Source organism: Phyllopteryx taeniolatus, chromosome 6, assembly GCF_024500385.1.
Source record: "Phyllopteryx taeniolatus isolate TA_2022b chromosome 6, UOR_Ptae_1.2, whole genome shotgun sequence".
NCBI lineage: Eukaryota > Metazoa > Chordata > Actinopteri > Syngnathiformes > Syngnathidae > Phyllopteryx > Phyllopteryx taeniolatus.
The window spans coordinates 28,635,973-28,652,448 of NC_084507.1; the positions used below are offsets into that span (position 1 = coordinate 28,635,973).

The following is a 16,476-nucleotide window of genomic DNA, read 5'->3' on the forward strand; positions in this document are numbered from 1 at the left end:
CAATTTGATTCTAATGCAAAATCCCACTGACTCACTGGGTCTGGTGAATCCATGATCCAATAAATTGGTTCCATTCTTGTCATGCTCCTATTTACTGAACTTGGTCACATCCAAGGAACCGTTGAAAGTTTAGTGAGCTGGCTCAGAACCGGCACTGAAACCGCTATTATGGAAAAGTGCAACATTGCCTCAGGTATGATGCCCCATATGTTTTAAAATGGCTGCAGGTATGGGAATGTGTATTTCAATTGGTTTCAATGTGCTCCCTGCAGCTCAAGGTGAATAGAAACACCTGAGAAGTGAAGCAGTAACCAACCCACGGTTGTGTCACTGCTATCCATATAAGGTATCGACCTCATCAACTCGGAATACCCTCGAAGCCCTTTCAAGTGCAAATATAGATCAAATAAAACTAAGGTGTAATTTGATGGAAAGATTTGGGTTTTTCTTTTGAGTGAGGGTAAACGGGACAGCACGGCATTTGACGGTATTAAAAATAGCATACTGTGAGCCTAAATAAAAAGAGTGGATGATAATGCCTTGAGCACTTACATGCCTTCCCCTCCATTTATATTTAATTGCAGACTTCATTTTCCATCCAGTGACACTTCAAGATTTAGCTGTACATTAGAAAGGATTAGCAAGGGCAGCAGAAATTCATAATACAAAAAATATTATTCCTGTGCATTCATGTTGTATTTTTCAATTCTGGTCAACAACATGTAAACGGACAATGTAACAGTACTTTCATATTCATACTGTTTATCCTTAATCCTTTGCGTAGCTTGATTAATATTAGTGCCGTACAGATGAGCTGAGAGCACTTGTGGCGGTTGAGTTCCAGGCAGGACAAACCCCACTGCAATATGATGGGAAGCTGCATCCGGGCAGGACTGCATGCAGTAGTAAATCATAGTGCAGCTCAACTGGGAGCGGGATTCGTAACACCTCCATGAACAGTATATCTATCTGTCTGTCAAAGTGGGCACACCAAAAGGAGCGGCAATCAATCGATGCAATGTTACAAAAACTGATAATAATAAATAATAAATCACATCGATACTCACCTGCAGGCTTCTGTTGCACAATTTATTTAGGTATGTAATGTCAATAAGTTAGAATATTGTAATTCATTGATATACTGTGTTATATTCATTTATATTATTATTAAATTATATCTCAAGGGACCACTGTAGCTTTTCAGCCAGTGTACCATACTGGTGTTGACTGCAAATGGTCGCCTATTGGTCAATGAGATTTATCATGACTTGGTCATAATGTTTGAGGGCACTCGAGAATAAATGACAAAACTAAACACGCATGCTAACATTAGCTTACCATGTGGCAGTATGCTGAGCTTTAGTCGCTTAAGTTATATACTTTGCTGCAGCAGTCCATCTTCTCACTGCCCTCAGGCTTATCTTGAGCAAAATTCATCTCCGACAACAACCACACGCCAGGCCTAAATAGACCTTCTTCAAACCTTCTTTTACTCATGAACTCGGCTTTAATATGCAAAGGGGAACTTTATTTGACCGCTCGCATAATCAAGTGCAGATCAGGCAGCAATGGGACAGTGCTATGACCATTCAGCCGCTTAAGCTCTTAACAGCGAGAACTAAACAAGGACTCCGCAGAGTCCATTTATAGGAATGGGGGTGCGTAGTTTTTAATTGCATTTGGTCCAATTTAATTAAGAAATACTCGAGAATCCCCTATGGTAATTACTGATTAAAAAGCAGGTGAGGCTGACAAGGCCTGGCCATCAAAAGCTACCAAGCTTGCAATCCAATCACAGCTTGTCATCCAAGGACATTTAAGACTCATCTGGGCACAATATTCATTCAAGCCCTCACCCAAAATTTGTCTTCTGGCCCTAAATTCATACTATTCTGAATTAGCTTTTTAATGTGTGCGCCTTTCCCCCAAAACTGGCCACAAATCTGTAACAATATATACTGTATACGTTGTTTTTACACAGTATCATTTCTGCCTGACCACATGAAAGATTTCTCATAAATGTCCTTGTCAAATCAATGCACTGAATGGGAATGATAGAAAGTTTTTGCTGCAGTTAGGTGGCAACTTGGTCCTTATTTTCAACTTTCCACGGTTACGAGTAAACTGGCTGTTATTCATTGATGATGTGTCCCTTGTATTGCTCCTTAATGAAGCAGCCCTTTCTTGCCTAACATCTCCATCTAGTGGACAAGGATGTTACGTCGCCCTCTGCACAAACCTGATGCTGCTGTCACGCGTGTACACATCCTGTTAGTTCAACGTGTGAAATTGTGTTTCCTGACTGTTGTTATCAATGCATGTGCTTTCCCCCACTTTCATTTAGTTTAAAACAAAAAGAAAAGGAAAAAAAAACACTCACCACTATGAGTCATGTGTGTGTGGTTCTTGGTATGAAGAAAGTGGCCTGATTTAGGCAAAAAGGACAAAGCAATCCATTACAAGATTTGTATACTGCCTTCACAAAGATATAGCTCGATGTATATTATCGTAGCAATTTGCATCCTACGAAAGGGAATTCTGTGTCCGTCGTGTAGCTAAAGAAGGTAACTAACTGTATAATCTTTGTAAATACATCTTGTGTATTGAATTTCATTGCACCGAATGTTGAGGTTGGTATGTCAACAGCTGTCAAATCAAATGCCGAAGCTCCAGTCTTATCTTTGAAACTTTTCTGTATCGATCGACCCAACACCTTTCCTGAAAAAAAAAAAAAAAAAAAAAAAAAAAGAAATCCCCCGTGGAGGGAATGACTTGTCAATCAAATCTCCTGAAGATATTTCATTGGCCTAAGTGCTGCCGACTGTGAAGGCCATGGGAAATCATTCCTATCCTTTTCACACCCATCAAACCATTCAGACGAAGGTTATTTAATTAGCCTCTACATCATTTAGGCTCCGATCAATAAGCCTGACTTCACTTTTTCCTGAGTCATAACGTACGGTTTGTCCAGCCAGCTCTATATTTGCTTGTCCCACAAGAAAGAATGTGTCACTTTGGTGCATAGTAGACCTTGAGAACGAAGCCCGGCAGCAACACACTGATTAGAACGCACAACAACACGCTGGTATTATCTGTTTTTATCTATAATCTATTATCTCTTACAGTGCAACTTCAGCTCAACGAGATGTTTTTCTGCCACCATTGGTGTTTTTTCGAGCCCAAGTTTGAGCGCTCAAAAAAAAAAAAAAAAAAAAAAAATAAACTTTTTCGAAAAAAATCTTATTTCATTTCTAAACAAACTAGAAAAGTGTACTGCGATCAGCACGTCCTACCTATGCTGATCAATGTGCGTATGGCGTAAATATCAGGTTTAAACCGGGATCATTATGTGGCACAATTCTTGACTTCGACGACTCAATACCAACACATACCAGTCTTCATTTTTACTGCATTTAGTCGTAAGTCACTGTTTATGTTGTGAGGTAGGAGTAGCTTATAGCTTACTAACTGGAATAGGCATTTCTATCCCATTTTTGGCAACATCACGTGTGAATGAAATCCAAATATCAAAACTTAGGATGGTGATAATGGGTAGCATGTCTGCCACACAGTTCGAAGGTTTAGGGTTCGAGTCTCTTCTCCGGTCTTCGTGTGTGGAGTTTGTATATTCTCCCGGTGCTTGCGTGGGATTTCGCCAGCATTCCCAAAACACGCATGCTAGGTTAGTTAAAGACTTCAAATTGTCCATGTGTGTGAATTTAAGTATGAACGGGTTGTTTGTCTGCGTGACCTTGGCCTTGCCCCTTCACCCAAAGTCAGCTGGGGTTAGGCTCCAGCTCAACCGGAACCCAAGTGAGGATCTGTACTATAGAAACACTTTCTGTGCTTTCATACATGGGGGGGGGGGGGGGGAACACAAAAAAAAAAACCACATCTGACTACACAACCTTCCAATTTAAAATGAACAAACTGATGAAATGTTGCAATTAAATACATATTGTTAAAATATACAACTCTGACTGTGTCAATCCGAACTGAGCACGGTTCTTTTGTGTCCTAATGAAGGGTGCTGTGGTTGTGTTTCCACTCCACTGGGTGGAACTTCCCACCATGTGCCCATCCCCTCCCCCCTTCTTCATTCCACATTGGGCCAAACAGGACACACAGACAGACCCTAAAGGCTTCGCCGCCGTTCTCCAATTCCTCATAAATCAGATGTAATCTGTTTAAAATTCTTTCTTTCTTTTTTTTTGTTTGTTTGTTTACTCAACATCACATCAGATTCCAGCTCTTCTGTCAGAGAGTTACCGCTGAAAGAAAACTTTTTAAGGAGTCCACCTAAGTTAGGTGGAGGGAACATCTGCAGTTTAAAACGCGGTAAGTTCTCATTTTTGAGTAGTCCAGATGGATGGATTTGCTTGTTGCCTGAAACTCCCTAAAGTTTGCTATCTACACTTCTGAAATGTTTGTGAGTTAACTTACTTTTTTTGTCAGCTGAACTTCCCACCCCCAACTTCCATCCAAATGCCTGTGGCAGCATGTGACTATTTAATGACTCCAAGCCGCTTTACCCTCACAAATTTGACGTTGCAAGCGTACCCATGTCTTTTCCTCCACTTACTTGTTACAATGTATCTCGTTTTGGACCTGTTTAGTGAAGTACTTTACCTCATTTATCCTCTTGCGCTAACAGTAACTGTAACAGTAAAATCTGAGCCCTTATGTTTTGATGGGTGACACTGACTGGCACTTTCCCCGATTAAAACCCCCATTGTTAATCCTGTTTCATTATAACCTGAGGTAATTTATTTGTAAGTGTTGCTCTTTTACAGTGTTACATTTCCCCCCCCCCCCCCCCTCTCTATCATTCAATCAATGGACCAGTTCCTATTTCAATAAGTCACCCTGTGCTTGTTTGATTAAAATTATTGGCAGTCTTTTGTTGTTAATCCCACTTTCCTCAGATGAAGTGTTTATTTCTCTCCACTCCGGCGCTGTGCTCACATCCCCACGGCGGTCATGCGTGAAAATGTGAGCCACCATTGCTGAGTTGAGCCAGGCTTGTGCCTCTCTTTACATAAACTTTCATCTTTGCAGTGGACAACACACACACACGCACTCATTCCAGGGCTTACAATTGTTTTCTAAAACTGTGTGTTTTCATATTTTGGAATCCTCACGTTCATCCGTGCTTCCCACCAAGGGTCTTCTCGGGCCTTGCGTATTTTAAATTGCCGAGCATCTTCCCACAGCTGGAGGACCACTTAACTGAGTCTTCAAGCTGTGGAGCTTGTGCGAGCTTTTAAACGACAATACCCTGCTAGATAATGATGTCGCTGAAACGGTGCCTGTGGGTTCCTGCCAACAGACGGAACAGTCAAACCAAATAGCAACTGCAACTCAACACCGGCGATCTCGGACTGGAAACGATTTGAGGTGCCTTAAATAGACCCCATCGCACTCCCTGTCAGGAGGTGTTGACTGAAGAACTCAGTCAGTTTTGCAAGGCAGCGTGACCCAACCTTAATTGAGCCAAGGCACATATTTCACACACACACACACAAGAAAAAGTCACAAAAGTATATACTGTGCTGAAATAATAATGACAATATTTGTAAACTGTGTTTATGTGGCACATGTACACATCACCACACACACATAGCCCTGCGCCAACTTCACTGAGCAAGTATGTGCCGCTTACGAGAAGCTAGCACTGTTAGCGAACGCTATTTTGTGCATCCCACAAAATGCAGCTCTGCTTACCTTTAAACTTTGACATGACAGCAGGCATATCGCGCCTGTTGAGAATGTGGGGTTAATATGTCACTTCGCCCCACCGCTACATCACAGTGCAGAACGGATCGCTCACAGGCACGTTCTCAGAAATCGGCAGCTACAAAGAGCCTACTTGGTTGTTTAATTCCACACGTGGTGGGTGGGAAAGAACTACAGAGACCAAACCCAATTGTAAACAAACAAAAAGTAACGTTTCCATAATATGTCCCCTTTAAAAATGAAGCCAAGCAACACAAAATGACAACAATGATCATTTGGAAAGTCATACAGTTTATAGTACAGCAGCAAATGGTCTAGTGTGCTTCAATTTCCTCTTCCAGTGAAACAAGATTGATTAACTTATCAGTTGTGTCGGATCAAAATCGAATGGATTTCTCACCACAACTGCCGGAATTTATTTGGAATCTTCCCTTAGTTGTTGGTTGGCTCAGGATCAGTTGATTTGGACTGCAGACTGAAGTTGACACGTGATCAAACTGCACTAATGGAGGAGGAATGAAAAAACGAGATTTGAATCAAATTGGATGAAAGATTTTAATTTATGTGGATGTTGTTGTTTTTTTCTCATCCCTCCTCACTGACAAGCCATGTAATTGCCTTATCAGAAGCAGAAGAAGCAGTTCCCCAATTTACCAGCTGAAGTTCAATTTACTCCTCAAACAAGATCACAACGAAAATCATCTTTTCATTTTGTTTGCGTTTAGCTCCGTGCGACCTATGTCCAAAAGGTCTGTGCTTCACTTGTTTGATAGCAAACAAAAAGCCTGTGAAGCGCAACTTTATTAAATACCTGCGGTGACCCCTTCCCCCCCCCACCCCCGGTGCCGCATAAACCCTACACTGTATTTGCCTCTCCTTTCATAAGGCATGCTGAGCACATCAATCCCCCTCTGTTCGCTGGCAGGATCAGCTTGGAATTTTTATTTATTGATTTATTTGTTACGAGTTTGTTGTTCTCTGTGCTTTTACACGTCTAAAATGTATACACGTATCCTACTCACAAAACATTACAGGAATATTTGGGTCTCATCGTATTCATCCTGATTTGTTGACAACTAGTGTATGTCAGGTTTCTGCATGTCACAGAATCAAGTTGACTTTATGAACACATTTGTTTCTCCTCCTCACCAGCAACAATGGATCTTTTGCTGTTTGTGGCATTCGTCACCTGGTTGACCCCTGCTCTCGGTGAGAATGCTTTCCGGTGTCTTTTCGGCCTCTCGTGTCTGAGGGATTCATTTATATTTACAGATTCTCCCTCGCAAGTGGTCACACGGCACTTTCGTTTCTTGACCTCATGCTCATTTCCTTGGCAGACTTGCCTGTCACGCGCTGCTTGTTCAAAAGATTCTTCAATGCTTTGCATTAGTTTGTCAGCCAAATGTCCGTGCTAATTTTTTCACAGTGAGGAACAAACCTTTTAAAGTCATATTTGTGTTCATTGTTTGAACAACAAGGTCATTTGGCTGTTGCTTTTGGTTCCATTCTCTGTGCTTCCGGCATGCTCTCTGCTCTGCCTGATGTTATGCAGATTTGAAGACAAGATCATTTAGATTTATCTATGTTGTCATTGCTCACACACTTACACGACACACGATCCTACTGATGATTGGAACCTTCCTCTACTGAATGCATTTTTATTTTAAGTCATGCTGGGAAAAGCGTGCAAATGATTATTACTCGATGTCTATTGACGCTCAATGCCAAACTGTACATTCTAAGCCACCTGCAGAGAAGTAAAGTGGAACCTTGATCGTCAAACACAATCGGTTACGGGATCGGATACTGATCGACCTTTAATTTTTTTCCAGTCCTTAAAAAAGGAAAGAATAGAATTTGAACTGATCCATAACAGAGTAAAGGTCTTGTCATAAAACCTATGTCAGTTGTACTGGGCATTATATTCAAATTCACATTTTAACATCCTTTGTAAGATAACCACTGTAGTATGCAGAGCGTCCTCTGTTTAAGACACGCCAGATCGTCTATCACAAAGCTGCGCCAATGCAGTAGTAAAGTCATAAATACAGTAAATATTTGAATGGAAACCACTTCTAGGCATTAAAAAAATAAAACAATCAATTGAAAAACACTAAGTATGGCTGCAAATGAGTGTGACGTTTAGTGCCGTGTGCACAATCTAGTTAATTGTGCGCCAAAAAAAAGTGACTACGCATAAAGCGGAAAAATGCCTTTTTTGGACTATCCTACTGTTTGACCAATAACATTTTGAGGCTCACCCACTGCAATGGATTTTCTTGCGTTCTGTTTGCGTAGGGCCTGATTCACTAATGGTTGTACACGCAAAAAACGGGAGCAAACGTGATTGTGCATGTCGCACGCAAACAGATGCGGACGCCGATCTACTAATGCGACGTAACCAGGATCACGTCTGATAAAATCCACTAAATTGCCACGCGGTTCATTTTGCTGAGCTAAAATGAATTGCGCTTTAAGTCGGCCTGCTACATCTGAAAGGCAGCTGCAAATTATTCATAATCAAACAGAACATTTTCATACTTTCAACTCTTTAACACTGTTTGTCTTGTCTGTTTTGTCTTCACAGTTTCAGCAGTAGACAGCGAAAAAGGTGCGTTTTGTTGGAGTTCGCAACTCTGGTATTGCCAAGGCAAAAGTTAAGTGCTGTGTAGCGGTTGATGTGTCAAATCTGTTGCTCATTTTGCCCTCTCTGTTCTCTTCAAGCAGACTATGACAGCGCTTTTGAATATGGTAAGCGAGTCTTAGTTACAAACCTTTGAAAGGAGACAGCTGCAAGGTTCAGATTAAAGCATCTCGCACCTGCTAATCTTTCATCTCATGGCCTTGGATTTTCTTTTTAAATGGAATATCAGTTTTTGGCCTTTGTCCGCAAACTAACGCCATTTAAATTCAGGACTCACATTATATACGTTTGAAGTGTGTTAATGTGGACTGAATAAACCATGTTTAGAACAGTTATGGGTTTTTGTGCCATCTATTGTAAATCGGCAAATGTGTTATTTTCCACTGCATTGGTGTAAACGGAGATTTTTTCTTTTGGGGGGGGGGGGCGGTACATGTTGACAAATTGTATTTACATCCATACCCCATCATGAAACTACTGAACATGTGCATCCATGTTTTTCTAACATCTATTCTAATGTCATAAATATCAAATTATGTTTATCTTTACTTTGAATAACAAGTTGTCAAGTCAGCACCATATGATGGACATTGATGTTATTGGTGTTGGTTTACTTTTATTTCTTTGCAGTGAAAAACAATTTCCTCAAAATAGTGGTCCTTGCTCTCTGGTAGTGTTGTCCGCTTGAAAAAAAAATAATCATCTCCCCCCAATTTGATGCCTCCCTTTTCCCCTCGGGAAATATATGTCTGGTAACTGTGATGATCTTGTATCGTTCAAACAAGGGACATTCAAGAATTACTGTAGCTGCTCGGCCCTTTACAACTCCGTTGCTAACTAAAGAAGCTGAAGAAGCTTCTACTATCATGTGTAAAACTCTCTCTTAGATGAATTAATGTGTGGAGTCTTATCACATGTAGTCAAAGATTGTGTTTATGTTTCGGGGGTACTACGAGCCCTCAGATTAGGCATGCCCACCAGTCGGCATTAGTTGTTGCCCTTTCTCTGCATTTCTCCATTGTAGTCATTTTTCATCATTTTTTTTTTTTTTTTTTAAGTGTTGACCCCTCGAGATGATTCCTCCTCCACCAGTTGAGTAAATAAATGCCCCTGGTCACTACATGAGGAAATGTGTTCTAAAAATATATTAAACCTACTTTTCTTTGGATAAAACTTTCTGTGTGATAGTTTAGATGACAGCTGGATTTGGTGGTCTCTTGGGAGTTGAACTTTGACTGTCATATTTAATTTGTGTGTGTGTGCATAATCTAGCATGCATCTTTGCAATTTATTTAATGTATAATATTTATATTATTTTTGTTTTACATTTCAGACTACGAATCTCTGAGGATCGGTGGCCTGATTTTCGCCGTCGTGCTGTTCCTGCTGGGTATCGCCCTCATCGTCAGTGAGTATTTACGACACGTGTGTGCACTCATATCATGAAGCGGGGTGGCGTTAGTCCAATATCAGTGCTGTCATCCGGTCGGTCCTTATCACCACACTCTCTCTGCTGACACTTTCCTCTCACGTGCCAGCACGTACATTTGACCAAAACAACCCACAAGCAACACACAAGAACGAACACAGCCTGTGGACAGCGTTCTCGTTTGCTTCTCTTGGTCAAATATCTTGTCGAATAACAGACAGCACTTTTTTCCCTTTCATATTCATTCTGCGGGCCGGATTGTACCTCCTAGTGGGGCCAGTTTTGGCCCGCAGGCCGTATATTTGACACGCCTGGTTTAATGCATAAATATACCATAAACTATGACTTTAATATCGTTTCAAATTCATCTTACAACATTAGCCTTAAAATGAATGGCTTACACATGATTTTAAAAAAAACAACGTTTTTTAATAGAGGCTGAGCGGAGCAAAAACATACACATGCAGCGAAGACTCTCCGTAACTTCTGCTAACAACCCAGACTAATTTCATTTCCCTCTCGATACAACTTACTTCTTTGTCACCAACTACTATTTTACAATTTAGCACTTTCTCCAAAAAGTGACACATCTTGCAAAACTGTGCCCTTAAATGAGACATTTTGTTACTGCTGACTACCAATTAGCATGTAGTAAATACTTTTTAGTCGCACATGTTGTTGTTTTTATTATTCAGGTTTTACGCAGTCGAGTCGACGAAGGCAAGAGGGTTTCTCAGTTATTCCCAATGAGGTGAAACATCATAAAAAACGGCCAGAAAAATGGACAAATCATAGAGACAGTGCATAAAAAGAGAACATAAAAGAGAGCAGAGATGTGCAAGTTTTACTGTTTTGACTCGTGAAAAAACAAGAGCGCTGAGAAACTTCCTGCTAGTGAAAGACACCGCTGGCGCCTCCCAGTGGATGAATAAAGGATGACCGTTATCTTTCAAAGATGTTTACCCTGACAACATGTAGGTCACAAGCCTCTCTTGGGATTTCCCACATCAACCTTTCCAACTAGTGCGGCTACAAGTCCATTGACGAGAAAAGAGTGCACATCTTGGAGGGTGATTAATAAAACAGGGTAATGATCATAAAATACTGTCTATTATCATACCCCCACCACACACACACACACATATACACTATTTGTTTTATCCCTTTATTTATTTATGTATTTATTACTATTTAAATGCATTTTGCTCTCATTTATGAGGGCACTTTGATCCTTAAAATGCATATGGTAGTACTGAGTGTATGGTATAAATTTGGCGTACTGAATTTGAGACTGAAAAATGCTAAATGCTAACCGGTTAGCAATTGCAATTAGCATTAGCGCGCTAGCGGTTACCATTTTTGGTCCAAAAATGCTAACTCCCTTTCAGCTCACTCATAAATCATGTTATATGGACATTACCCATCAAACAGTGTCATTAAAATCACTTACAGATGTTTCTCTGTCGTTTTGGGCAAAGTTTATCAATGGCCCAACACTGCGTCCATCTGCAATAAATGTCCGTGTGAAACATTGGTTCCAGCAGAATGTTTTTTTTTTTGTTTTTTTTTTTATTTATTTTTTGGGTACTGGTGGCGCTTCGCGGCATAATTTTTGCGTTTACCTATTTTTGAAATCGACTTAGCCGACTTATTGACTGAGCCATTGATAGTTTTAACAGGGTAAAATGAATGAAAACTTGCAGGTCGAGGCAAATGTTATTTTTCTCAGAATAATCTAAATGGATTTATAGAAAACAAGTTCTCAACTCAGTTCTCACATTTCAAATTTAGTTCTTTTTCTTAATTCAATTTTCCATGCATAATGATTTGTGTCATTGCACTAACAACAACCAAGTGTAAGTTTCAGCTATGTTTTATAACTTTTCTTATAATGTTTTTTTTTCTCTCGCAACCAGGCAGAAAATGTATGTGTAAAAAGAGTGACAAGTCAAGGTGAGTCAAGAAATCTTTAAATAAATTATCGTCCATCTTTAAGCAGTCTGCATGCATGTCGTTGTGCCAGTAGTTGACTATTTTAACTATTGATTAACTATTGTGCTCAGGTCCCGAGGTCCTGATGTGGAATCGGGTGTTCAAAGGGGTAAATATATTTATTTATATTATTATTATTTTTATTATTAAATCATGACATTTTTTTAAGGAGTTTAAACTGTCTTGTCATCACCAACAGTGTAATCTAACTTTTTTGTTTGTTTGTTTGTTTATTTTTTTCACAGCATAATCCCAAAGACAAAGATCAAATGGTAAATACTTCTAAGCCAGGGGTGGGCAAACATTTATGCGCAAGAGCAATATTTGATTTCTAAACTGACAGATGGGTCCGGTCATTTGTCGATGAGATATAAAAAAAAGTATTTTAAAAAAAAGTTTAAATATAATAGTTAAGCCTAAATTAAATATGGAAAATTTTTACAGTGTCTTAATAATAAAATGATTATCTATGTTTATAATTCCATGATGATTAATGTTCCAATTATTTAATCAAATACATAAAAATGGTTTAATATATACTTAAAAATATTTTAACTAATGTATTTTATTTATTTATTCGTATTTTATTACTTACAATAAATCAATGCAAATGATCAATTATTAACCAGTCATGAATAAATACATGACAAATATGTGAACTAGTTCATTTAAAATAATAATTCACAACAGTTGAGGTTATTTATAATTAACCTATTAAATCATTTTAAATCAAATTAAAATCCATTTAAATCAAATTAATACAAAATGTGAAATTAATATGTATTTTAATTTTCCAAATATTTTATTGTATTATTTACAAGAAATCAACTACCCAAATATTTAATGAGATAAATATGTAATATAGTTGATTTTAATAAATATAAGCCATTGATAAATAATTTAATTATCTTTTTTTTTTTATACGGTGGGCGACAGGTTAGCATCAAACAACTAAATTAATGGACCAAAAGTTACAGGATTGATCATGTAAATGTTCAGAATAAACAACGGAACCGGGGGGGGGGGGAATGCATGAAACGATCTTTTTTGCGGCCATTGGGCCAACTTTTCCAGCCCTGCTCTAAACAATCTCACATGATTTTAACATACTGTATGTAGCCTGCAGTAAATACATTTTCATGACCGGCTCTGCCTCCTCTGCTTGCACTTCCCAAATATCACCACCAGATGCCAGCAGATGCTCCCATCGGCCGAAGACAAGCGTGATTATTAATAAACACTTCAATTTTAAAACGTCTCTCCATTTCATTCTTTTTCTTTCTTTCTTGCAAGCGTCTGACTTGATTAATGAAGATGCAACAGTATGATCAAAATGTGTACATTTGGGGAAATTGACATTGATGCAAGCAACATTGCGCCATGAAATTTGTTTTTCCTGTTTTATATTTCAAACATGCCAGGTTATTGTCGACGGTATTTGGCCTGCTCGCGTGTTGTGCGACAGATGACAGCCCACCGCTGCAACTCCTGTGCTGACGTTGCACTCGGCTCCGCCGCCGCCAGTGAACGTGAATGATTTATGCGGTGCAAAGTGGCCGTCCGCAAAGTGGTTATCTGCAAAATTGCATCACATTTTCATACCCCCTCTGCGGCAATCGCTGCTAAACACAGGGATTTCCGGCCAATTTGCATATCTGTGATGATGCAATTAAAATGTACAGGCTTCCTTTATTCGAGTACAGTAGGAAGAGGCCGCACTGCACTCCTGCCAATGCACACTCAGCAAGCCTCATTTAAAGCGACATTTTCAGGAGGGAAAAAAAAAAATCAGAACACAATAACCTCACACACAGTTGCCTTCATGGACCCCCACACAATCGGCAGGGTTGCGACAGTCTGTGTCTCTGTCTGTGCACTAGTTGGCAACTCCGTGCTACTAGTACTAGTGACGCTTAGAAGTTCTACTACATATCATCTCGTGCCTCAATTACTGCACTTACCCTACGAGTGTGCAGAAATTTCATATAGTAGTGGAACAATCATTGCTAGTAAAACAGTCGCTCTAGTAGTCAACTGAATTGTTCTACTTGTAAAACAGCGTAGGCTACTAGTGCGTGGACGTCAAGCTGCTGGATGTGGAATGAACGCTCAAAACGGTGCTGCAGCGCAATGTTGGACTAGCGCCACCAGGGTGCGCCCTACTGGAATGTGGGCCACGGCATGTCAGTACGTTTCCACCCATCTGCAGTCTGCACGTCGATTTGCTCTGAGGAACTCTTCAGCGTCCGCACTGAAACCATGGGCACCACAGGTCAGTCCATTCTCACGCGATCGGAACATACGAGTCACAAAATCCGCATTAATACTGCTACTCAGTTATTTATTTATGTACTTATTTATTTTATTATCGAAATATGAAACCTTGCATTACTTTGGAGCCGCTGAGAAATATACCTTCATGCATTTTTTATCATGCATCGCCGCTACTTCCCAAAACTAGTTTTTGCAAGTGTGTGTCACTGGCAAATGCCGTTGCACCATTTGCCTCGATGTAATTATTATAATAAATGTAATTGATTTGACATTACATACAAGTAAAGCATTTATGTACATTGCATAGCATGCTTCTTTTCCGAGTTGAGCTCTGAATCAACAGTATGTTAGATGCCAGGAAATACAGTAGCTAGTGTGCAGAGATGGCGTCGCGTTGTGCTGCTCCACCTTTCTTTGCTGTGCATCTTTTCTGCTGAGAAAAGCATTGAGTTGACCAAAAAAAAAAAAAAAAAAAAAACACCCCAGAGATTTTTGGAAGCCATATTGCAGTTGTGTGGGACTACACACACACCCTTACACTCTTTTTCTTTACACGCAGAAGCAACGTTTACAGATCATAATGACTTTGAATATGGTAAGAGATATGAAACCCCCCCCCCCCCCCCCCAAAAAAAAAATGTGTATAATATCTACTTTGAGTTTATTAGACTGTGTCCCCGAATAGACGAAGAGACGTTGAGGACCACAGGGCTTGTCCTTGCCATTGTCATGTTTGTGGCTGGCATTTTGATAGCCTTAAGTACGTTTTTACTTCTTTTACACCTTCACTGCAGTCTGCCCACCGGACGCTTTATTAGGTACACGTGCACAGTCGAATGAGATCCAAACAAATGTTGACTTTACAAAGAGAATGCTCTTTTGTCACTTGTGTAAGGTACAGAAGAAAAAAAAATATACGATCGCCCACAGGTGTCAAAGTCATGGCCCGGGGGCCAGATCCGGCTAGAACCGCTTTGCTCTTACACGCAACACTTTCTACAGATATTACAAACCTTTTTTTCAAAAATCAATTGCCGGGGTAATTGCGTATACAAAATAATATGTGGAGGTGATTATATATTTATCTGTTTTTCATAATCCCAAAGTCCCTCCGAGGGAAACCAAAACTATGATGTGGCCCATGACTAAAATGACCTTTACACCCCTGTACTAGAGGGAGCCCCCACCGTGTCACCGCTCCAGGCTCGTGTTGGATTCGTAATATTTCTTCATGTGACCCTCAACTGGCCCAGATTACACAATGAATAAGTACATTTGTGATTGAATTGAGACAACATCTTTATTGCAGAATACATATTCATCTCAGCATCACCCCAAAAATGATATTTACAGTATTTCTTCAAGTTTGATGATTTTTTGACAATGACATTCAAGCAATTCATTACAGCTAACTGCTGGTAAAATCATTTTATGGTACTACCGCCATACATTTATGGTTATCTTTGCAAAAGGCAGATTTTTCAGTACCGCCTTTGTTTCGGATCTCATAAGATTGCGTAAGTGTACGATGAAATGTCCGGTGAGTGAACACACTGACATATAAGTAACCAATGTATCATTCCTCAAACAGGTAACAAATGCACTAAATGTGTAAAATCCTCATCCAAGTAAGAATTGTTTAGTTTAGTGGATGCTGCAGCGCCTGTTGTCGCATGTTGTATGATTTTTATTTTTTTTTAAACTTTTTTTTTTGGGAACCAGAGGACCAAGCAAAGGATACTAACCTGCATCATTCCTCAATTCAACACACACTCCCCAAGACATGACGGAGTTCTGGAATATTGGACTCGTCATGTGTTGGTATAGTGTGACGTCTAAACCTATCGCATGTCACTTGTTTGAAAACACAAGAGTCAAAATTTTAAACATAATTAATACTGCTGTTGGACAAAGTACAGTATGGACTGAATCAATTCCCAAGACTTCCAGACCTTGTCACAACCTGAACCCCTGATAATGGATGTGCCTGATCCAATGTGGCCTCTGCATGTTCGAGAATCCTAAAAACAGATCCACTCATGTCTGGTACGTCCTCTTTTTCTACTTTCAGATCATCTGATACTCCAATACCAAAGACAGACGGTGAGTTCATTTGAGTTTTGTGCTTAAATACAAAATTCTTACATTCAAATTCCCTCTCTTTTTTTCCCTCCTTCATTGCAGTGCCTCCTCCAGCTGTATAGCAAACGGAGTCATTTGTTCAAGCAAAGCGAGGCCGGCGTCACAAGAAGAGAAGCATACAGAATGCATAAGTGTTTTATGACTCTGAGTCCTCAGCTGGATGATCAATAAATAATGTGCTCAAATGTTTCTCACCCTCATGGCAAGTTCCTCTGGATCCGCTTTAGGGATACTAAGTGGTTAAATTTTCATTTATCGC

The 16,476-nt window shown here is 39.7% G+C and overlaps 1 protein-coding gene across 7 annotated transcripts; it reads left to right on the top strand.

Moving 5' to 3' along the window:
- Positions 1-4,088: 4,088 nt before the first annotated feature.
- Positions 4,089-16,406, top strand: LOC133479786 (FXYD domain-containing ion transport regulator 6-like). Of its 7 annotated transcripts, none has more exons than XR_009789070.1 (11): positions 4,089-4,338; positions 6,889-6,945; positions 8,324-8,347; positions 8,461-8,487; positions 9,714-9,788; positions 11,726-11,762; positions 11,873-11,910; positions 12,047-12,073; positions 13,861-14,073; positions 16,147-16,178; positions 16,260-16,406. XR_009789070.1 is itself a non-coding variant. In XM_061777187.1 (9 exons), the coding sequence occupies exons 2-8, from the start codon at positions 6,894-6,896 to the stop codon at positions 12,049-12,051; spliced, it is 258 nt and encodes an 85-aa protein (XP_061633171.1). In that variant the 5' UTR covers positions 4,090-4,338; positions 6,889-6,893; the 3' UTR covers positions 12,052-12,073; positions 12,990-13,059. The 7 variants fall into 7 exon arrangements, 5 of the variants coding, with proteins under 5 accessions (XP_061633171.1, XP_061633172.1, XP_061633168.1 ...); XR_009789069.1 differs by lacking the exons at positions 16,147-16,178; positions 16,260-16,406 and adding exons at positions 14,635-14,670; positions 14,761-14,835; XM_061777187.1 differs by lacking the exons at positions 13,861-14,073; positions 16,147-16,178; positions 16,260-16,406 and adding an exon at positions 12,990-13,059 and having other exon boundaries at positions 4,090-4,338.
- Positions 16,407-16,476: the final 70 nt, after the last annotated feature.

Coding starts and splice junctions, on each gene's coding strand:
- LOC133479786 (XM_061777183.1), top strand. CDS start 13,983: ATGTCAGTACGTTTCCACCCATCTGCAGTCTGCACGTCGATTTGCTCT. Junction 14,836..16,146: donor TGGCATTTTGATAGCCTTAA/GTACGTTTTTAC, acceptor TTCTACTTTCAG/ATCATCTGATACTCCAATAC. Junction 16,179..16,259: donor TCCAATACCAAAGACAGACG/GTGAGTTCATTT, acceptor CCTTCATTGCAG/TGCCTCCTCCAGCTGTATAG.